The following is a 23,240-nucleotide window of genomic DNA, read 5'->3' on the forward strand; positions in this document are numbered from 1 at the left end:
GCCTTCTGAGGGCACAGCGAGGCAGGAGTTGCTGCTCCCCACCCCCATCCCCACCCCAGACCCTCAGGTGAGCACCAATGTCCCAGCTCAGCAGTCGGGCAGGAGTTCCCTTGTTCTCAGCCTGTGCGTTCTATTCGGGACCCCAAGGGATTGGAGGAGGCCTGTGGCTAGGAAGGCCCTCTGCTTCACTCAGTCTGCTGATTCAGATGTTAATGTCACCTGGAAACACCCCCAACCCCGAACACACTCAAAAATCACATTTAACCAAATGCCTGGCCACCCTGCAACCCAGTCTAGTTGATGCCTGAGATTCACCACCACACTCCGCGTGATGGAGATGCCAAGGTCTCTTAAGCTGCCTTGTCTCTGTCCTGCTCTTCCGCAGCACCCAACAGTGGTTTGGAGGGACTAATGCCCCAGTGGTCAAGGGCCCCTCAGCCTTGGTGGAGCTCTGCAGTGTGGGCCATTTGTGGGACCACTTCTCTGGCCTGCAGTCTGGGGACAGGATTTCTAGGCTACAGGTAAGCCGTAGAGGTTTTCAAACATCCTCAGGTCCTCAGATGGAAAGTCTCGCATTTGTAAATAAATCCCTGCATTTCTGGGAACTCTTCGGATTCAGGCTCCAGATGTCACTATTGCTATTTTCTCCCTCATTTCTCCCTCCCACCTCCTGGGGTAAATAAAATCATATGCAGATCCCAGTGGGTGGCTTGGCCTGGTCAGCCCTGCCACGGCAGAAGGCCTGGATGGAGTCCAGATATTAAACAAGAAGCTGCAGGACGCCCGCCTAAGGAAGGAAGGAACCCAGCTGCCGAGCTCCTGAGAGGAGCCAGTTCCCAGCCAGGAGCTCTGGCTAGAATATGCTGTTCATGGTCTTCCATCATTTGAAAAAGCATATGCGTTTGGGACAGGGATTATGATGCATGTGTCACAGATTCTGATCCTGTCACCCTGGCACATGCTGCCTCTCTGGCTCCTGTCCAGCTTGGACTTGCCATCGGAGACCGCAGGGTCTTCATAAACTACAAAGAGTAGCTGCAAAGCCAAGGCCCTTTCTTCCCGTCTCTTCCATCTCAACCGTAGATGTTGAATCACTCTGTGAGAATGGGCAGGTACTTAGACCTCTCTTGTGCCTCCGTTTGCTCATCTGTAAAATAGGAACATCAGAGAGCTTAATTCTTAGGGCTTGGGGAGGAGCAGCTGAAATATGAAAGCTGTCCTGTTAGCATCATGCCTGCCCCAGCGGAGTGCCCGCCGGCATCCAGCTTTGTTGTTGTTGCTGCTGTTATTATTATTATAGCCCAACCTGTTTTCTTCCCCCTACCCCTCTCTGTGCTCTGTTCCATCTGCCTGTTGGGTTTTCCTTTCTCTTTCCCACTGGGCAGCTTCAGGGAGGTCAATGTCCTCTTAGCAGACAGGGGTTCCCCTCCGATGAGCAGAAAGACACTGCCCACGTCCAGCACCACTCCCACAGCTGGCTTCCTGCCATGGCGAGGCCATGGGCCCTCATCAGGCAGTGTCCCTGTGCTTAGGCAGCAATGACTGCTGGGTGGCCTGCTGCCCTAGAGGGTGCTGACCACCACACTTTCCCTGGGGGCAGGTTTGGCCAGGAGCAGTGTGTGCGGTGGCTGCACCTGCTGTCCCTCTCCGTGGTCTGCTGTGTTTTCATCACCCAGCCGCTTATGGTAAGAAACACCCTCCATGGTAGAAGTGCCTTCCATCAGGAGGGGACCTAGACGGGAAGGGGAAATAGAGGCTTCATTTTGGTGGTGTATGACTTTTCTTTACACCCTGATTTCAATTGTGGTGAGAGAGAACCAGGAGCCAGGCTCTGTGCTAAGCTGCACATGGGCCTGTTCTTTAATCCTCATAAACATCTTCGAGAAGTGAACCACTTTAACCCACATTTTTCATTTGAGGAAATTGAGCCTCAGAGAATTTAGGTCTCTTGGGCGAGGTTACACCTGGTGAGTAGCTGGGCTGGGAATCCAAGGCAGTGACTACTGGTGTCTTTAAAACTGGGAGATGGAGTCCTGTTCATGATTAGGGGACAGGAGGACAGCTCTGTGTGGAACGAACACGGGCACAGGGCGGCTCTCTGCTCTGTCATGTTTTTCCTTCCAGGTATGCCTCATGGCCTTGGGTTTTGCTTGGAAAAGAAGAGCTGACAACCACTTTTTTACTGAGTCTTTACGTGAGGCTACCAGGGATCTGGACTCTGAATTGGCAGAACGTTCCCGGACTCGCCTCCCCTTCTCTTCAAGCTGCAGTATTCCTGACTATGCAGGCGAGGTGGAAAAAGTAAAAAAATGACCTATGCAGTGCAAATTGAGCTTTAAAAAACTGCTTTATGTTCTATCACTCGTATCTGAATGTAGGCTTTGAATTCAAATTGGGTTGCATCTTTGGAGACCCATGGGATGTCTTAATTTCTTATGTTTCTTTGCACACACATATATGATAGATGAACACATAGGACTTATTTTTTTTTTCACTCCCATCCTAAAGAAGTTAGAGCACCAAGAAAATTAGCATATTTTAAAATACTGAAGCAAATGAGAACTCTAATTCTTGGCCATGATTTTGGAGAACTTTTAGGCCATTTGCCCTTCAGTGGACCCACAAAAATGTATTCCTCCCCATCATTCCTCCCTCCCTGACTTCATCCCTTCGTCCCTTCCTCCCTCCCTTTCTTCTTTCTTTTATTCAGTTTTGCCTATTGTATGTGTAGCATTCTGTTGGTCAGTGTGAATGATATGAAGGAAGAGAAAGGTCTACTGGCCACTGCAAAGAAATTCACAGGCTCATTGATTAAGTGCACATGAAATGCATGTGCAATTCTGTACTCTTGTAATAACCACAAGTCACTTATGACCAAGGACCCAATCCCAGTTCATTTAGAGTCAGACCCCGGTCTGGGCCTCTGCTCATCTCCGCCCTCCTCCTCGCAAAGGATCCTGATAAACTCCCTGTCTGAGGACCTGTCTGAGGCCTCTCAGCCCTGCCTGAAACCAGGGCTGCTGCTGCTGAAGATGGGTGGTGCACACAGGCTATGTATTAGTCATTGTGCTATTTTGCATCTACATTGTATTTACGTTTGTCATATCATTTGTTCCTTATAACACCTTATGAATTAGGCAGCATCACTGCACCCCATTTAAAGATGATGTGAAGCAATTAGGCCCAGGGTATACTGCAATAAAGGGGAGTCTGGGGCCCAAACCTGGCCCACCTTGCCCTTTCCTCCTGCACCCCCGCCCTGTAGCACCTTAGCTCTTGAGAAGCAGCATTGCCCTGGTTCCCTCACACCTGTTGGATCTCAGTTTTCCTTTGTGCTTCGAAGGCTGTCCTTCCTCTTCTCCCCTCGTGCAACTATGCCCTGCTGTGCTGCAAGTTTGTTCATTTTCTTTCTATCGTCCCAGCCTTGGGGGTGAGGCTCCTTCAGATGAATTCAGCCTGATCCTGAGGGCCAGGCTGTGTCATCTCCAAACCTACGCATGGCTCATTAGCACCTTAGAATCGGGATGCCCCCCACACCCAAGCCTCCCCACGGATTTCTTGGCCACACATGTTCCCTTCTCAGAACGGCACAACAGCCGAAGGGAGTCACTTAACTCCCAACACCCTGCATGTGCAGCTTTATATTGTTTGCATCCCTGCTGTCGAGTTCCTAGAAGCCCAAGTCTCTAGGAGGAAGGACTGTCTCTGATTCCTCAGATGTCCCCAGTGCCTGATCCAGTGAATGTGTGTTGATGAATGAATACCTACAATGAGTTCATTTATCTGGCTACTGTTATGCCCTGTCCATGAACAGAGTATAAAAGTAAAAATGATTTTTGAAGAAAGAAAAGAAAGGTCATTTCTTGCTAAGACTATACTTTAAAATGATTTTTTCATACCTTGAAAGTCTCTGAGAGAAAATACTGTGCCCGTGCCCAAGATAATTGCTGCTGTAATTTGGCGGTAGTAGACACACCCCTCGTGTACAGCAGCTCTTTGTAATAGCCCAACTGCAATCCCTGCCAAAAAAGCTTGCCTGAGACATGAGCAGATTTTTAAAAATGGGTCTACCCCCGTCTCTGATCCCTTCCCCAACGACCTGGTCTATGTTATTCATACAAAGTGCCTCTTTGTTCCCAAATGCCAGGCTGAATGTACAGCACTGCAATGACGCATTCCTTGGCTTGGCAGGAGCACCAGGGGCCTCTCTCCTTCCACCCGACAGCCCACGGCTCACCGGGCTCTTGTCCCTGACAGGTCTTGGCTGCCCGACAACAAGCGCGCCACCTGCGCTGGGCACATCCACCCTCCAAGGCCCATCTGAGGGTCACCAGAGAGAGGATGAGGAGAGAGAGTCGCACACAGGCTGCCCTGAGGTGGGTGGCGGCCTCTGTTGGGAGGGCTTACTCCACTCCAGCTCCCTTCTCAGAGGGGGTGCCCCACTCTTGCTAGTCCTCCTGGGAGATTGTTCTCCTCGAGGAGTCGCGAGTGGAGGTGGGGACCACCTTGCTGTCCCCAGAGCTATCCTTATCTATGTAACAGCCTGTGCTGCCCAGCAGATGGGAGGAATTCAGGGAAAGAGAATTGAAGTCAGAAAACTCAGTTCCACAATTTGCCCATGATGAGAAATTGATTAAGAAAGCTTTCTCCTCCGGGCCTCAGCTTCATGCATCCAGCATGGATTCACACACACAGTTGGATTTCATCCCACCCAGACGTGTGCTTAGCACATGGTCTAGGGCTTCTGCTTCTCCAACTGGGACACACAGGGATGTGGAAGCTCGTAAGATAAATGCAACACCTCTTCTTAGGGCATGGATTTAGCCCAGTGACAGGTATTTTAAAATATTTAATATTCAGATATGCACAGCTGGTGTTCATAACATATTTTAAATTTTTTTAGATAAAATACAAACCTTAATAAATACCACGCTGTGGCAAAGCTCTCCAACTTCTACCTCCAACACATTTCTCTCAGTGGTACCATCCCCCTCCAATCATGGTGGTGCTGGATGGCAGCCACCGCAAGGAGCCTTCTCTAAATGCTAGCCAAAATCCCTCTTCAAATTTGAAACACGAATTCGGTCTCCTGCAAATCTTTCTGGTGTAGTTTGTCAAGGATTTGGGAATTTCTGATAGTTTTTTAAAAATGGCATGTGATAGAAGCACCTCCAACCATCTTCCTTAAAAAACAATCCCTTCATACCATGTGGCACACCATTAGCTTCCCCTTAAATATTTTCACATCCCTTTCCAAGGAAAAGAGCTGTGGTTGTGTTAGGATGTCACATTTAAAGGAGAATGGGAGAGGAATTCCGGGAAGATGGAGCGGTGGCCAAGTTTTTTACTCTTACCAAATCTCCTCATAAAAATAGAGCAATTAAGATAGCAAAAACAAAACCCATAGAAAACATGCACAACAAAATTACATGAGTTGGCCGCCGCCACCACACACACCCCCAAAGGCACTCAGGTGGGAACCAACCAGAGAGTGCACCTACCCTGTAGCTCAGCAGCTACAGAACATGGTGGAGGGAAGGATAGGGTACATGATGTATCAAAGAATAGGAGAACCCCAAGCTCTTGTAGCTGTTGTTCACTGGGAGTTTGGTGGGCACATCTGGGAGGAATTTGCATAGTCAAGTTTACAGGTGAGTGCAAGGTCTGGAGGTCTGGAGCTGCTGGGCCAGCTCAGCCCTCAGAACTAACCAAACCCAGCTCTGCCAGGACATAGCCCTCTGGGGTGGGGTGGCTTGGGGCACTGCTGGGGGAAGCATCCAAACCAAGCAGAACAGGCCCAGAGAAAGCATTTAGGAAACAGGCAAAACTAGTAAAGTATTAGGTTACAAAATTAAAAGACAAAAACCAATATCATATTTATATACAAGCAAAAGTCAGAGATTTAATGCAAGACCATATTCAACAAAGCAAATAATAAAATAAATACAACAAAATACACTTAGGCATAATCTTAAGTTTCTCTAAGATTTCACTGAGGAAAACTTCCCTATGACTCAAAATCCAGACACAAAAGGGGAAAATAAAAATAAATTGGATTACATAAAACTTGAAGAGAAAAAAATAACTCCTACATTAAAAGAAAATAAATTTGTAAAATAAAATGACAGCGACAAACTAAGAAAAAATATTTGTAACAAAGTTTTAATATTCTCTCTTTGTTTTTTTTTTTTTTTTTTTTTAGACAGAGTTTTGCTCTTGTTGCCCAGGCTGGAGTGCAGTGGCTCAATCTCGGCTCACTGTAACCTCTGCCTCCCAGGTTCAAGCGATTCTCCTGCCTCAGCCTCCCAAGTAGCTGGGTTTACAGGCATGTGCCACCACGCCTGGCTAATTTCTTGTATTTTTAGTAGAGACAGAGTTTCTCCATGTAGGTCAGGCTGGTCTTGAACTCCTGACCTCAAGTGATCCACCCGCCTCAGCCTCCCAAAGTGCTGGGATTATAGGCATGAGCCACCACTCCCAGCCTAAGGGATCAGCAACTCTTTAAAACATAAAACTGGACTGGAAAAGTGAACAGAGAGTTCACAGAAAAAAAGAAATTCAAATGGCTCTTTCACTTACAGTAAGAGAATTGCAAATTAAACTGTGAAAATAAAAAAATGTGGCCACATACTCTGTCAGTGAGGCCATGGCAAATAGAGACTTTCACACAGTGCTGGTGTGAATGCAAAATGGTACGGCCACTATGGGGGAAATTCGAAGTCTCTACACAACGATAGATTCATTTACCGTTTATCCAGCATCTCCAGTTCTTAGAATCCCTCTTAAAGACACATTAAGGAAAACATGAGCAGACCCATGCACAAAGCCATTTGTGTGGGAACTTTTGTAATGAGAATAGCCTGGAAAGAACCCACATGTCTTGCTGGAGGGACAGGAACACAGTGGAGTAGTGTCCAGCTATGTAGAAGCATGAGGACTATCCCTCCAGACTCCCAGGGAGAGGCCTGTAGGAGTCACTGCAGGAGTGAAGCCGGGTGGAGGAAAGCAGGCGTGCTGTGCTGCCCACTGCTTAATGAAAAGGACATGAATATGCGTGCCTGTGGATCTGCTCACCCTAAATAAAACAAGGGAAAGGCAATCCAGGCACCTTTAGGAAATATTAGTAGTTACTTATGGGGAGAGAAGGAATACGATTTTTAAAAATCTGTGTTAAGGTTAAAAATTCGAATTTATAAGCCTAGTCTCTAAGTACAGAAAAGAACGAAGGGAAAACACCCTAAAGCTGTTTTCACCAATTGTATTGTTAGTGGAGCGTTAGTATCTTTATTCTCATTGTTGATTTATTGTGGGGTAAAGGAAATGAAGAATTCTGTTATTTTCTAATTCTGTCATTCCTGGTGTCCTTTAAAAGTGGAATTCTTGATGTGAGAGAAAGAAGGTACGGATCTGAGTTCAAGGAAGTCAAAACTCTGTAGTCCTGAATTTGAATTGCAAGTATAGGTATGGAATCATGTGGGTTTTTTTTTTTTAAGGAAAATATATATATATTTTTCTAGATCTTTCCAGCAAGAAAAGACCTAGAAACAGCCCAGAAGCAACACACACTTTTAACACCTAGATTTGGTCTGCCAAAAAGAAATAGGAGTCACTGGGATTCCTGATTTGAAGACGGTGATGGAAAATGTTTAAGATGAGCCTGGAATCTTTCTTAGGCAAGGGAGCAATTAATAACTGCTGGAGTCATTGTCAGAGGACCAAGAAGCCAGTTTAAAGAGGTTCAGATTGGTCAAACATGGGGTAATTTGACATCAAGATTAGAAACTACTGAATTGAAGTTCATGAAATCTATCTAAAGCCATGAGCTGGTAACAACACCCGCAATGTAATTGATCAGTGTTGGTGGACACCTAGAAACCAACTTGATAAAAGCCAGTGAAAGTCGGCCTTTCCTATACGAACTGTACCCCTGGGAAACCACATCACAGGAGGGGGGATATTTCTCTTTAGAGAGGAATTCCAGCTAATGAATGAGGACCAGGCAATAGAATTAGAGCCTGACCATTTTTGCAGTTTTAATGAAGTAATGAATCTAGGCATTGCTCATTAACAGTGGCCAACATAAAAGAGAGAAGGAGAGAGAGAGAAACATCAGACATTCTGTGTCCGCTGGTGGGAAAACACCATCATCTATGAGGCAACCTACCCAAAACAGTCCAATCTTAATCTGATGAAGTGATTTTGCCAACTTGTAGTTTACAGTAAGAGTATGTTGACACCTCCATCGAAAAGCAGGACTCTGAGAACATGCTCAACAAATGGATTGCAAAGAAGCAAAAATAGAGATGATACCCGTAGACTGGAAGAGACAGGAGGAGAAAAGCAATTAATGCAATTTGTCATAGTAACAGACTAAGAAAAGCCATATGATCATCTCAATAGAGGCAGAAAAAGCATTTGATGGCCGGGCGCGGTGGCTCAAGCCTGTAATCCCAGCACTTTGGGAGGCCGAGGCGGGTGGATCAAGAGGTCAGGAGATCGAGACTATCCTGGCTAACATGGTGAAACCCCGTCTCTATTAAAAATACAAAAAACTAGCCGGGCGTGGTGGCGGGCGCCTGTAGTCTCAGCTACTTGGGAGGCTGAGGCGGGAGAATGGCGTGAACCTGGGAGGCGGAGCTTGCAGTGAGCGGAGATCATGCCACTGCACTCCAGCCTGGGCGACACAGCGAGACTCCATCTCAAAAAAAAAAAGAAAAAGCATTTGATAAAATTCAACATTAATTCATCCAAAAAAAAAAAAAAGAACCTCTCAGCAAACTAGGAGTAGACGTAGGAATGGAAAAGAGTTTCCCTGAACTAATAAAGGGTATTTATGAAAACTCGACACCTAACATCATACTTAATAGAGAGACATTGAATGTTTTTTAAGATAACGAACAAGGCAAAAATGTCCTCTCTGATCACACGTATTGAACATCATTGGAAGTCCTAACCAATGCAATAGGCAAGAGAAAGAAATTAAAAACGTATCGATTTGAAAGGAAGAAATAAAACCATCTATTGGCAAATGACATAAATCGTCTATGCAGAAAATCCCAAATAACTTACAAAAACAAGGGTTCTGGAACTAAGTGAATTTAGCAAGTTTGCAAGACAAGTCAGTATACAAAAGTAAATTATATTCCTATGTACCAGCAATGAACAATTGAAATTTAACAAGGAATACCATTTACAACAGCACCAAATAAATTAAGTACATGGACGTAAGTCTAAGAAAACGTGTGCAGGATCTGTATGTTGAAAATCACAAAACTCTGATGAAGGAAGTCAAGAAGATCTGAATAAATGAAGAGATGGACTGTGTGCATTGATTGAAGGACTCAGTAATGTTCAGGTGTCGATTCTTTCTGCAGTTTCAATGCAATACCACAAGATTTTTTTTTTTTTTTTTGGATACAGAGTCTCACTCTGTCGCCCAGGCTGGAGTGCAGTGGCGCGATCTCAGCTCACTACAACCTCCATCTCCCAGGTTTACGCCATTCTCTTGCCTCAGCCTCCTGAGTAGCTGGGACTACAGGTACCCGCCACCATGCCCGGCTCTTTTTTTTATATATATATACTTTATATATATATATATATATATATATATATATATATATACTTTTAGTAGAGACGGGGTTTCACCGTGTTAGCCAGGATGGTCTCGATCTCCTGACCTCGTGATCTGCCTGCCTTGGCCTCCCAAAGTTCGAGCCACTATGCCCAGCAAAATACCACAAGCTTTTTTACAGATATTGACAAACTGATTCTAAAATTTATATGGAAAGCAAAGGAACTAGAATAGCCTAAACAATTCTGAAAATGATGAGCGAAGTCAGAGGACAGACACTATCTGGCTTTAAAACATACTATACAGCTGCAGAAACCAAGGCAACATGATGTTTGGGGACAGATAGACATGCAAATCAATGGAACAGAATAGAGAACCCAGGAATAGACTTACCCAAATATGCTCAACTGATTTTTTGGCAGAGGCGCAAAGATGATCCAATGGAAAAAGAATAGTCTTTTAAAAATGGTGCTGGGGACCAGGCATGGTGGCTCATGCCTGTGATCCCAGCACTTTGGGAGGCCAAGGCAGGTGGATCACCTGATGTCAGGAGTTCAAGACCAGCCTGGTCAACATGGTCAAACCCCGTCTCTATTAAAAATACAAAAAATTAGCTGGACGTGGTGGTGGGTGCCTATAATCCCAGCTACTCAGGAGGCTGAGGCAGGAGAATCACTTGAACCAGGGAAGGGTAGGTTGCAATGAGTCGAGATTGTGCTACTGCACTCCAGTCTAGGCGACAGAGCTAGACTCTGTCTTGGAAAAGAAAAAAAAAAATGGTGCTGGAAAAACTGGATATTGATATGCAAAATAAATAAACAAATAAACCCCAACACACACCTCACACTTTATACAAAAATTTCCTCCCAGGGATTTAAAAGCCGAGTTTCATTTAAAATCTTTTGGCCCGGCATAGTGGCTCACGCCTGTAATCCCAGCACTTTGGGAGGCCAAGGCGGGCAGATCACTTGAGGTCGGGAGTTCGAGACCAGTCTGACCAATATGGAGAAACCCCGTCTCTACTAAAAATAACAAAAGTTAGCCAGGTGTGGTGGCACACACCTGTAGTTCCAGCTACTCGGGAGACTGAGGCAGAGGAATCGCTTGAACCCAGGAGGCGGAGGTTGCAGTGAGCCGAGATTGCGCCACTGCGCACCCGCCTGGGTGACAGAGTGAGATTCCATCTCAAAAGAAAAATTGCAGATTGAAACATTCAGATACCTACATACAGGGTCTGTATGGATGCTAACTTAAAAACTCTTCTTACAGAGACATTTCCATGGACATCCTCATGCTGCTTCTGCTTTGGGGTATAATGTATGGGAGGTTTTCTCAAGATGAATACTCCCTCAATCAAGCTATCCGGAAAGAATTTACAAGGTAGGAGGTTTGGGTAACTCCTCTAGATCTGGGGCCATTGCACTAGTCCATAGCCTGCGTGCACCTTCCCCGTATTTCACAACCCACATATGAAATATAAGGAAGGTTGTCACAATTTCCCTGGTATTAATAAAACCCCCTCCATTTGCAGACTTTGGATACATTCTTAGCATTTTCTTTGGGGTAAATAGTGAAACGAGGATATTTCAAGGAATTTTAAGTTCTGCACCAAAACAGGGTCTTGCAGTTTCTTTTTTGCTGGAGACATCAGTTTTCTGCCAAAGCCTATGGTTGCAGTTCATAATAACCGACACTCAAGTTCAAACAGTTTCTTTTTTTTTCTTGTTTTTTTTTTTGAGACAGAGTTTTGCTCTTGTCACCCAGGCTGGAGTGTAATGGCGCGCTCTCAGCTCACTGCAATCTCCCAGGTTCAAGCAATTCTCCTGCCTCAGCCTCCCAAATAACTGGGATTACAGGCATGTGCCACCACGCTCGCCTAAATTTTTTGTATTTTTAGTAGAGATGGCGTTCACCATGTTGGTCAGGCTGATCTTGAACTCCTGACCTCAAGTGATCCACCCGCCTTGGCTTCCCAAAGTGCTGGGATGACAGGTGTGTGCCACTGTGCCCGGCCTTCAAACAATTTCTAACACCTCTCAAGTTCTTGATCATTTCTCAAGTTACTCATTTGCTTCTTCCTCCTTCTTTCTATAAGTAGTAGATGCTGACCATAGGTAAATCTAGCAGAAGTGAAAAGTGAAAAGTGGAAAAATTTCCGTGACGCCACCAGGCAGAGGCAAGCATGATAGCATTTTGTTGTGTCCTATTTCTTTTCCATGTCTCAGTGCTTCTAAAATTGGGATGCATATTGTCACCAACAGGTGCATTTAATGTAGTCTTCCTTTTTTGTTGAGAGTTGTTCTTGAATCCATGGTTAGGCTTTATTTTTACCTGCCACAAATAGTCAGTCTGATAGTCCTTTCAAGGCAGTGTGGCTTTGAATTCTAAAGTGCATGATATGAAATAATACTGGTTCTTCGCTATGATTGCAATGCTGGTAAATACAATAATTCGGTGTGTTCCAGGAGTTACCTTATTTTACTCTGGTGAATATTTAAAGACGCATTTATGCAACAGCTCTATGAGTGTGCTGCCTTTGACTAAGTAATTCAATTTGATACAAATACTTTTTGGTGAGTTTTTTTGGCAGAAGTGAGTGGCTGGAAAGTCCATTTAATTTTATCAATTATTTCAGAACATATCTATCTTTTTTTTTTTTTTTTTTTTGAGACGGAGTCTCGCTCTGTCGCCCAGGCTGGAGTGCAGTGGCCGGATCTCAGCTCACTGCAAGCTCTGCCTCCCGGGTTCACGCCAGTCTCCTGCCTCAGCCTCCCAAGTAGCTGGGACTATTTTTTGTAAGAGAGAGGGTTATTCATATGCAGCAAGATAATGGCTAATGGATAGTGTCCCCTTTGTCAGCGTTGTGAACCACTCATAAGGTAAGACCTAGAAGTCCCAGTGCTGTAAGTCTGGGTGTTCTGTAGCTCAGTAATCCAAGGTTTTTTTTTTTTTTGTGTGTGTGTGTGTGTGTGTGTGTGTGTTTCTGCTGAGCATTCTAGTAGTGAAATTAAGTGGAATTTTCTGCCTCCTCATTTGTGAAACAAGCAGTTATTTCCATCCACGACCAACTTTTCAGCCCTCCTATCTGTGCAAGTGCAAGCCTGTGCCAGCAGGTGGCGCTGTGTGCAAAACAAAGTGATAATTTGGTCCTCTCTAAAAATGGAAATCTAAACATGAAAAACCTCTGACTTTTGCTAGTTTATTTTTTATCTCACATTTCACAAGTCAACATCATTTGGCATATTTCTCATATGAATTGTTGCTTCTTGATAGTCAAATCAGAAATATCACAGCTGAGATAATATTTGTGAGATCTCAGGTGCGGATGAGATTGATGTGCCCACATTCACAACTCCTGTGGATTTGCACAGACCTTATGTTTCCCACAAGGATGCAAAACCCCACTGCCTCTGGGTGCTCTGGCCACCAGGCAGGGATATTTGTGTGTCCCAGTTGGTAATGGAATGTTTAAAGTGGACCCTCTCCATCTCACCGCCTAGCCCCCAATACCTAATCCTGAAACATCAACAACTGAGGGTTTGGCATTTACTAGCATTCCAGATAGAGAAACTAAGTAAGCCCAGGAGGGGAAATGGATGAAACAGAGTTCAGAGATCAGGGCCCCAATTGATGTTTGGTTGCTAGGTGACTCTGGCAAGTGCTTGGACTTAGCACCTTCATCTGTAAAGGGAGGGAACTGGACTACTGAGTACTTATGTCTTAAGAAGTCATTGCAGTCTTGGATTTCGCCATATTTAGGTTGTATTTGAAGTGTTTCCAAACTTATGAAATACTTCATGAAATTCCAAAAAAATAAATACATAAAACAAAAAATAAACCAGCAAATAAAGCACCAATCAATGAAGCAAGCGTTCTATCCAAGTGCCATAAATGTAAGCAGCTGATTTTATCTTTTGCATTGTTTAGCCAGCTTTATGGGCTTATTTTATGTAATTGTGGTAATTAATACAGACAGGGCCAGAATACTCCTGGCTCACTGGGTTCACTACCTGCACTTTGGATGTGCCAGGAATGAGGCGTGAGATGTCTACAGTCTGGCCATTGGGTGCTTTGGGTTATTTTCAGGGCTTTTTTAGTTTCTTGATGTTATTCCAATAGGGAAGCAAGTGTCAAGAAGTGATACCATTTCCCTGAAAGTGGTACAAATTCAACATGGCTATAATGTCTATACTTTATTCTTTAAAAACACAGAATATGGAGCGTATTAGTTGCTATAAATGTACAATGTTTGTCTGTCAAATCATCTTGCTTCCCACAGCAGATGCTCAACACTTTCCTCTGTTGAAAATTCACCTCCAGCCATCCTTTGCCTCTTTCCTACCCTCCCACCCTTTCACTTCATCTCTGTGCCCCCTGGTTCATTCATCCTTTCCTTTGGCATGAATATTTGCAGAGATGTATCTGCTCACCTTGTGCCTCCCACCTCTGTCTCCATCTGTGTTCTCCTTTCCTGATGCCTCTCTGTTGCTTCATTCCATCCTCTGGGTGCTCTGGCAGGCCTCCAACTTGCTCTGCATTTGATAGTTTGACAAAACTTGTAGAGAAGTCCAGAGTTAAGAACCAGTACCCAATAAAAGACCTGCAAAGATTAAGTTCTAAAGATGTACAAACCAATAAAGATCAAATACTTGAAAGGATAAGAGATCATTTCTTTGTAAGAAAAAGGAAATAAAACCAGTCAGATAAATTAATTCACTAGACTTTTACTCATACATGCTATGGAATTTTTTTTTTTTTGAGACAGAGCCTCGCTGTTGCCCAGGCTGGAGTGCAGTGATGTGATCTCGGCTCACTGCAGCCTCTGCCTCCCGGGTTCAAGGAATTCTCCTGCCTCAGCCCCCCGAGTAGCTGAGACTACAGGTGCACATCACTATGCCTGGCTAATTTTAGTGTTTTTAATAAAGACGGGGCGTTAGCCGTGTTGGCCAGGCTGGTCTCAAATTCCTGGCCTCAAGTGATCTACTCACCTCGGCCTTCCAAAGTGCTAGGATTACAGGCCTGAGCCACCGTGCCCAGCCATATGGAAATTTTCGAACACATTTATAGTATGTATAGATTATTGGTTGAGGCTACTGCATCTCTTTATTACTCTATATACTGGTGACATTTATTTGTCTTTGATTTTTTTAATATTGTCCAATTATTGTCATGACTATCAGGTTTTTAAAAAACTTTTTCTAAATTGTCTGCAAAGTTATAGCATTTGCCAGCCAAGTTCCATGGTGTAAATCTTCCCACCATGGTTTTTTTGTTTTGTTTCATTTTGGTTTTTTTGTTTGTTTGTTTTTTGATGAAGGCTCACTCTGTCCCTGAGGCTGGAGTGCAGTGGCATGATCTTGACTCACTGCAACCTGCGCCTCCTTGGTTCCAGCGATTCTCCTGCCTCAGCTTCCTGAGTAGCTGGGATTACAGGCATGCACCATCACGCCCGGTTAATTTTTTGTATTTTTAGTAGGGACGGAGTCTTATCATTTTGGCTAGGCTGGTCTCAAACTCCTGACCTCAGGTGGTCTGCCTGCTTCAGCCTCCCAAAGTTCTGGGATTACAGGCATGAGCCACTGTGCCCGGAATCACCATGGTCTTTTACACCACCAGTGTGACATCACTGAACATGGAGTTGGCAGGAGTTGTGCAAAATTGGCTCTCACAATGAGAGTCAGCTCCAGGCCTGCTGTCTACAGCCCAACTTTGCTCTCAAGCCTCGTTTACCAAAGCCATGGCCATCATCTGAATGACTCACAGTGTGTTCGTTCTTTGGAGTAATCTGGATCTGGTGCTTGACCAGGCATTCAATTGTGTGTACTTCTTTCTAGCTTCTTCTCACCTTAGGACAAAATTCCTTTTCCCGAGAACTATTTTGGTCTCCCCTTTTTGTGGAGAGAAACCAGGATGAAACAGCCACATCAGAGCCATTTCTGTTTGCTCAGGGCATGTTGATGAGCACCCCATCCTTTCCATTCTTCAGTGACTCTTCATGGGAAGCCATGTATGAGAAAGGTTTTTAGAGTTAGGTGAGAGGTACTTTGCTTTCTCTCAGGAGCACTTGATTTTATTCTTTTGCCTCTGGCTGTAGCTCAGAGCCAAATGTACACCCTGCCGCTGCCGTGTGCAGCCTTGGCCTATGCATGTGGCTTTATGGCAGTGTCTGAGCAAACTAAAAATGATAAATTTTGTTCATTTGACATTATTTCAATGCTGCTTTAAATCAGTTCCTTGGTGGAAAAAAATGAAGCATATTTGTAAGCATAATAAAGAAGTTAATTGGAAAAAAAAACAGACTAGTGTTTGTGCCAACACTACACTTCATCTATGCCTTCACATCTGCCACTCACAGTCACACGCTGCGCCCAGTCGGCAGTCAGCGCAGAGAGAGGACTGGGTCTTGGTCTGGGTGTCCCAGAGCCTCCCTTGTCTACCCTAGCCCCGGTGCTCCCTCTGCACCAGCCCTGTGGCCCCCACACCTTCCCACCCTTTAGGCTTGTGGAAGCCCTCGCCATCCCCTCTGCCTGGAATACCCTCCCTCAGATGACCACGGGCTCCACCCTCACCTTCAGGTCTTTGCTGGACGTCACCACCTACTGAAGCCTTCCATGGCTGCTTGAACACCTGCTCACCCCACCACTTGCCTGTCTTTCCTGCTTTTTTTTTTTCCCTCCTTCATATTTGTCACAGCATAGTATATGTTTGCTTATTTATCTCATTTGTTGCCTGTTTCCCCATAGGAGGGCAGATAATTGATTTTCTGTTTCCCAGTGCCTAGAAGAGTGCCTGACACCTAGTAGTTGCATAATAATGTTTGTTGAGTGACTGACTGAGTGAGCAAATGACCAAGTGCTTCATCCACCATTCTCTCTTATCTCCTGCTACTAAGGAGCAAAGTGAGTTCCAGGATTTCATGCTTCACGCTGCAGGCAGCTTTAGTTTAATTCCTGTGGAGCACCTGAAATCTGAATGAGAGAAAAATTGGCAAGGAAACATGCTTTTTTTCTCACGTTTAAATGTTCTTGTTGATGCAGAAGCAATTTTTATTTTTGTTCTTGCATTAAGAAATGCCAGAAACTCCTTTGGTGGCCTGAGAAACATCACTGACTGGTGGGACTGGAGTCTGACCACGCTTCTGGACAGCCTGTACCCGGGAGGCTCCCCGACAACCCGTGTGCCGGGGGCTCAGGTGAGCTTTCCATCTCCTCTTCATCTCAGAAAAGCCATCTTGAAGTGGGTGAAACAGTCACTAATACTGAACTGCAGCACTGCGTAGGTTCTTGAATGAGCATGCAGGTGTAAGGCCGGTGGCTCTCCAGCAGGTCCCAGCAGAGCATCCTGTTCCTTTCCTGCCGGAACCCGTTGGCCCCATCCCATTACACCCTGCTGAGCTGCACAGGGGTTCTCCAGATTCCTGTGCTTCCCAGGCCTGAGATAGGCACAGGGGCTATGGCAGAGCCTCAGGAGCCCTCAGGCTGATGGGGTGCGAGGTCAGGAAATAGAAGATTCTAGTTCCGTGTGCAAACTACCCTGACAAGGAAACACAAGAACCACACCAAAACAGAGGAAGTGCAAGGAAGCTTCCAGAAAGAGGTGAGGCTGATCCCAAGTTCTGAAAATTAATATGCATTTTGCGTAATCCCATTCCTTGCTCATCTTTTATTTTCAACCCCTTTCCCATGTTTAAAAATGAAATATACTGGGCACGGTGGCGCATACCTGTAATCCCAGCACTTTGGGAGGCCGAGGCAGATGGATCACGAGATCAGGAGTTCGAGACCAGCCTGGCCAACATGGTGAAACCCTGTCTCTACTAAAAATACAAAAGTCAGCTGTGTGTGGTGGTGCGTGCCTGTAATCCCAGCTGCTTGCGAGGCTGAGGCAAGAGAATTGCTTGAACCCGAGAGGTAGAGATTGCAGTGAACCAAGATCATGCCACTGCACTCCAGCCTAAAAACACAAAAATTAGCCGGGCATGGTGGCACATGCCTGTAATCCTAGCTACTTGGGAGCTGAGGCAGGAGAATTGCTTGAACCCGGTGGGTGGAGGTTGCAGTGAGCTGAGGTTGCACCACTGCACTCCAGCCTGGGTGACAGAGCTTTTCTCTGTCTCTAAATTTTAAAAAGAGAGAGAAATATATTTATATATTTGTCCACATTCCTTGAGCAGTTTATTTATAATTTTATTTTGTTGTATTCTATATAGTCTCTTGGGTTGATGATGCTGGAGAAACTTTCAAAAAAAATAAAAGAGAGCATTCTTGTGTGATGCAAGTTACGGACATCATTGAATGTTAACCCTTTTCCAGGACAAGCCTGGGGAGGTTGTTGCTGCCTTCTTAGAATGTTGGTTATATCCCTAAAATGGTGTTGGAAGGAAAGTAAAACTCTGACCTCTATGGTAGCAGGTGGAGTTACCCAGAGCATCCCCACGCCTTTTGGGCGCGGCTTGATGAGGAGGTTTGAAGTCCTCAGCACACCCAGTCCTCATGATCTTTTTTCTCCTTTCAGCCTGGAGCTCTTGGAGGAAAATGCTATCTAATAGGCAGTTCTGTAATTAAGCAACTAAAACTTTTTCCTAGCCATTTATGCAAGGTAAGATGTTCCTTTTCCTTTTGCTCCCAAAAATAAATGGAACTAGAGAAGTCTAGGCAATATTGGGGCGGGACCCTGGCAGATCATTTGAACTTCTCGGAGAGTTCGGTGGTGATTGGAATTGTCAGTGCTGGGGCTGGGGAGAGGGCGAGCCTCGCCCTTCCTTCCTTACCCCTTATGAACCCTTTCCCAAAGCCTCTTCCTTCCTTGGCGTTCTGCTGCAGATTTATTCAATTCACTCTTTGGCCTTAGAGGCTGGCATTCTAGGCAAAACTAGGATTTTTAATCAAACAATCTAAAAATAGAATATTCACATATCCTTTTCTAATGGGGAGGGTGTGCCCTCCCCATTAGAGGGATGGGCATTTTACCTGGCGTCTCATGATGGGGAAGTCTTCAAGTGCTCTAAGCCTTAGACCCATACACACCTCAGACGCCAACCTTCCATGGGTAGAACCTTGATCCTGTAGCTTGAGCTAGAGTCTGTAGACCACGAAACAGGCTGCGGAACGATCCTATGAGGAGAGAAGGACGCCATGTTGCAGGACAGAGCAGGTATTCACAGGCGGCCAGGCCTGGAGATCCCGGATTGCAGGGTGGCCTTGGAAATAGCATCTGTGTCTTCTTCTGACTGCTGGTTTGTTCTACAGCCTCCCAGGCCATTTTCAGCACCCACTGAAGACTCTATTCCTACATGTAGCCCCGAAGGTGGAGGCCCTGAGAACCCCTACCTGATAGACCCAGAGAACCAAAACGTGACCCTGAATGGTCCCAGGGGCTATGGGGCAAGGAAGGACTGTGTGCTCAGCCTGGGCAGAACAAGGTCAGTGAGATTCAAAGGGCCGGTGCTCATCCTGCCTGCTGCCGCCACTCCTGCTCGGGTGCCTGCTGGACGCGGTGCATCTGCAGCAGGTGCAGCCTCCTGACAGGCCCGCGAGGTCAGTGCACCACTGCCAGGAGCTCCAGCAAGACTTGTCATTGTTGTGAATGATAGAAGCGTCACACAGGCTCAGGCCTTCATGTGGGAGAGCACAGAGCAAACGTTCTTTCACAAAGTGACTGCTAGAACATCTGGAGCTCATGGAATATAAGGAGCATTTGTTGCGTGCTGACCTTGTGCCAAGCTGGGTGTTTACTGTCTCATTTAATCCTCACCCAGCTCTGTGGAGTAGGCCCCGTGCTACTTTTCCCATGTCCTGAGGGTGAGGGGTGGAGGTTCAAGTGCGTAACAAGCACGACCCCATGTTGCAGCTAGGTCTGAGGTCAAGCTGCCTACCCCATCCAGCCAGGCACACTGTTGCCCACAGCCGCCCGGGGCTCCCCGAGCAGCATGCACCTCACACTGGGTTGGAGCTGTGCTGACCCAGTGGTAACACGGATGGTCTTAGACCAACGGGGAGCTCTAGACAGTTACAGTAATGTGTGCCTTTGAGTAATACTCTTTAAAAAGGAAATGATTTAATTGTTACTAAATACAAATTAGTATTTAGTAACTGCCTTCCCCCAGCTTGTCTGTTCCAAACAATGGGGTCTCTAGAAAAAAAAGAATAAATGAATATTCTAGAGTCCCTGGGGAGAGACACTGGGCATCTCTGCCTCACATGGGGTGGGGTGGGAAATTGAGGCCTCCGTTCTCCAGGTCCCTCCTGCCTGAGGGTCCCCTGAGCTGCTGCAGGGAAGAGGGTGGGGCAAGGAGAGAGGACAGAGGGCTATTGATGAGGTCCCTTAGATACAGAGGGCCATCTGTCCTGCTCCTTGAAGCCCCAGGCACTGTGTGTCCTTGCAAAGTCTTGCATGGGGTGTTCCCAGCATGGGACCTGCAGCTGGGAGCCTCAGTGGACTTCTGTGCCTTCCTCCCTGCCCTGCCCTACCCCAGTGTGTGCTGCTTTACAGGTCCGAAGCCCACACAGCCCTGTCTCGACTGAGGGCCAGCACGTGGATTGACCACAGCACCAGGGCTGTGTCTGTGCACTTCACCCTCTATAACCCTCCAACCCAACTCTTCACCAGCGTGTCCCTGAGCGTGGAGATCCTCCCTACAGGGAGTCTCGTCCCCTCATCCCTGGTGGAGTCATTCAGCATCTTCCGCAGTGACTCAGCCCTGCAGTACCACCTCGTGCTTCCCCAGGTGAGCTGACCTGTCTCTTGGGCCTACTGGAGGTGCACAGGGAGATGGGGCTTCACCTGGGCTGGGCTTCTCCACCAGATAGGACTAGTTCCCTACCCATCCACCCACCCCTCCCGTCACACTCTTTGTCACGTCTTCTTCATGTGGCAGGCATCAGATTAAGTGCTGGGGCACGAGACGAAGAAGACCCCCAGTGGGGAAACCAATCCTCACATATGTGGCAAGGGCAAATATAGAGCTGTCTTGAAGTACCAAATTCATCACGGGGGAATTGGGCCTGATATTTAGATTCCCCCGGGGGTTTAGCTCAGGCTGCTATAACAGAATAGCCTACACTGGGTGCTTTGAAAAGAGAGACATTTATGGCCAGGCGTGGTGGTTTACGCCTGTAATCTCAGCACTTTGGGAGGCCAAGGCAAGCAGATCACAAGGTCAACAGTTCAAGACCAGCCTGGCCAATATGGTGAAAACCCATCTCTACCAAAAAAATATATATATATATATGAAAATTAGCCGGGCGTGGTGGCATGCGCTTGTAATCCCAGCTACTCGGGAGGCTGAGGCAGGAGAATTGCTTGAACCCGGGAGGTGGAGGTTGCAGTGAGCCGAGATCACGCCACTGCACTCCAGCCTGGGCAACAGAGCAAGACTCCATCTCAAAAAAAAAAAAAAAAAAAAAGACATTTATTTCCCACGCTCCCAGAAGCTGGAATTCCGTGATCAAGATCCCAGCCTGGTCAAGTTCTGGCGAGGGCTCTAGTCCTGGGCGATGGCCACCTTCTCACGGTGTGCTCACAGAACCTCTTCTTTGTGTGTATACACAGGGAAAGAGAGCAAGAGCGAGCTGTCTAGGGTCTCTTTGTGTAAGGACACTAATCCTATAGGACGAGGGCCCCAGTTAACCTTGATTACTTCCTTATAGGCCCCTTCCCCACGTATATCCACACTGGGAGTTAGGGCTTCCACCGGCGAATTTGAGGGAACACAAAACTTCAGTCCATAGTACCCAGGGTCTTGGTGAGATGGAATATGTCCACATATCTTCACTGAACAATCCAAAACCTCAGAAGTCACTCTGAGTTATTCCTTGGGAACTTTCCTGATTTTCTGCCTGTAGCTGACTTTTCTGCTATGAAGAACTAAGTCCTGCTGACTCTTCAGGTCAAGGTTACTTTGCCTTAGGAGTGAAGAGAGGGGAGTCCCAAGAGGTTTTAGACTCTAGGGACTGTTCAGTGACCCAGTAAAGGCTGTGATTTGCGTAGAGCTCAGCTCACGCTGGAGTGGGTGGAACGGAGGGTGGGAGCCTGGACCACTGGTCAGAGTCTGCCTGGGGGAGACACGTGAGGCACTTACCTTAGGCATCCAATTTAAGGGGCACCACAAATACTTGGTAATCATGGCAATCAGTATTCTGGTGCAATATTTATAAACATCAGAATTCATATTAAAACATCATATTGGACAAAATATGGCAATTGTAGACAACGGCAGGATCAGTTTTCCTGATAGTTTCTTTGCTTCAGGCTCCAATAGAGAACAGCACAGCACTGCTTTTAAACACCTTGCAGCACCCAAAAGTGAACCCTGCTCTGATTATGTGTGTAGCTCCTTACAGCGGGCCAATGTGACACAAGGCACATAACTCCAACAGAGGACAGAGAAGATGCATAAAGCCATGCTGATGTGCTTCAGTTACTTGCAAATCCATAACTAAATTTGAGTTTGGGTTAGTGATTGAAGGCATGAATCAACAGATAACTCACCAATGGAGAGAGAACCACGTAGAGAACTTTAAGAAAGTGCTTATAAGGGAGCTTTAAAAGAAGGCTTTACTTGGCTGAGAAAACTAATATATATGCATATATAGTTCATATGTTATCTATTTCACATGTACACAGAAACTCACTCTTTTGAGTGGTGCCAAGGAAAGCCTGGAGGATCGGCATGGTGGTCGGGAGACCTAGGGGCTGTAGATGCCCGTATTCCATGCTTTCCCTGAGTGCAGAGACCATCTCGGGTTCTAACCCCTGGCATGGAGTTTCTGTGAGTGCTTGACTGGTGGAGAGGCACCAAACCACCCCAAGTGCCTACCAAAAGCAAGTTTAGGATTAAACCTCTGCAGAACAGGAAATGGGCTTGCATCCTGGGTACTCAAAGGTGATCGGCAGGGGAGCCGCTCACATGTTTAGACCTTCAGAAAACAATTTATCAGCATTCGTGTTGATCTTGTTTGTTTACATGCTCTCCACCAGCTGGTCTTCCTGGCGCTCAGCCTGGTCCACCTCTGTGTTCAACTCTACCATATGATGGATAAGGGCTTCCTCAGCTACTGGCGAAAACCAAGGAACTGGCTGGAGGTAGCCTCTCTTGTGTCATTTTCTTTTGAAAAATAACAATAAACTGTTTATATCTTGAAAAAATAATTTAAATAAGAAATTGATTATGCACTAGCTATTGCTAACATTATTGCAGTTTTCTCCCCCTGTAGTGTTAATCTCAAAACAGCATTTGAGATCAGGCATCATTTAGTGTTGTTACAGTCACCATCATGTACCACACGAATTTCAGCCGAGGCGGTGATCCCGTAAGATCATATGGTGCTAAGAAATTCCTGTCACCTAATGACATCTTGATTCTGACCCTGTGTAGGCCTAGGCTAAATATGTCTGTTTGTATCTTAGTTTTTAGTAAAGAAGTTTTTTTTTTTTGAGACAGAGTCTCGCTCTGTCGCCCAGGCTGGAGTGCAGTGGCCGGATCTCAGCTCACTGCAAGCTCCGCCTCCTGGGTTCACGCCATTCTCCTGCCTCAGCCTCCCAAGTAGCTGGGACCACAGGCGCCCGCCACCTCGCCCGGCTAATTTTTTGTATTTTTTAGTAGAGACGGGGTTTCACCGTGTTAGCCAGCATGGTCTCGATCTCCTGACCTCGTGATCCGCCCATCTCG

The 23,240-nt window shown here is 46.1% G+C and overlaps 2 protein-coding genes across 2 annotated transcripts; one reads left to right on the forward strand and one right to left on the reverse strand.

Annotated features, from left to right (window-relative positions):
• The first annotated feature begins 4,265 nt into the window (after positions 1 to 4,265).
• On the forward strand, positions 4,266 to 22,996 carry PKD1L1 (polycystin 1 like 1, transient receptor potential channel interacting). Its single transcript, XM_025380796.1, has 7 exons — positions 4,266 to 4,376; positions 10,841 to 10,951; positions 16,640 to 16,763; positions 18,086 to 18,169; positions 18,820 to 18,992; positions 20,063 to 20,297; positions 22,550 to 22,996. Exons 1-7 carry the CDS (start codon positions 4,342 to 4,344, stop codon positions 22,688 to 22,690), a joined length of 903 nt encoding a protein of 300 aa, XP_025236581.1. The 5' UTR covers positions 4,266 to 4,341; the 3' UTR covers positions 22,691 to 22,996.
• Positions 12,601 to 18,591, reverse strand: C3H7orf69 (chromosome 3 C7orf69 homolog). The gene is given in 4 exon segments (XM_025380799.1): positions 12,601 to 12,671; positions 12,674 to 12,690; positions 14,002 to 14,171; positions 18,541 to 18,591. Coding segments are annotated over 4 exon segments (309 nt in total).
• Positions 22,997 to 23,240: the final 244 nt, after the last annotated feature.

Source organism: Theropithecus gelada, chromosome 3 (genome assembly GCF_003255815.1).
Source record: "Theropithecus gelada isolate Dixy chromosome 3, Tgel_1.0, whole genome shotgun sequence".
Taxonomy (NCBI): Eukaryota; Metazoa; Chordata; class Mammalia; order Primates; family Cercopithecidae; genus Theropithecus; species Theropithecus gelada.

What these genes read in the sequence shown, in the direction of transcription:
- PKD1L1 (XM_025380796.1), top strand. Translation starts at nt 4,342, where the DNA reads ATGAGGAGAGAGAGTCGCACACAGGCTGCCCTGAG. An exon ending in CGCACACAGGCTGCCCTGAG is followed by an intron (nt 4,377 to 10,840) that starts GTGGGTGGCGGC and finishes CTCTTCTTACAG; the next exon opens with AGACATTTCCATGGACATCC. An exon ending in CCCGTGTGCCGGGGGCTCAG is followed by an intron (nt 16,764 to 18,085) that starts GTGAGCTTTCCA and finishes TTCTCCTTTCAG; the next exon opens with CCTGGAGCTCTTGGAGGAAA.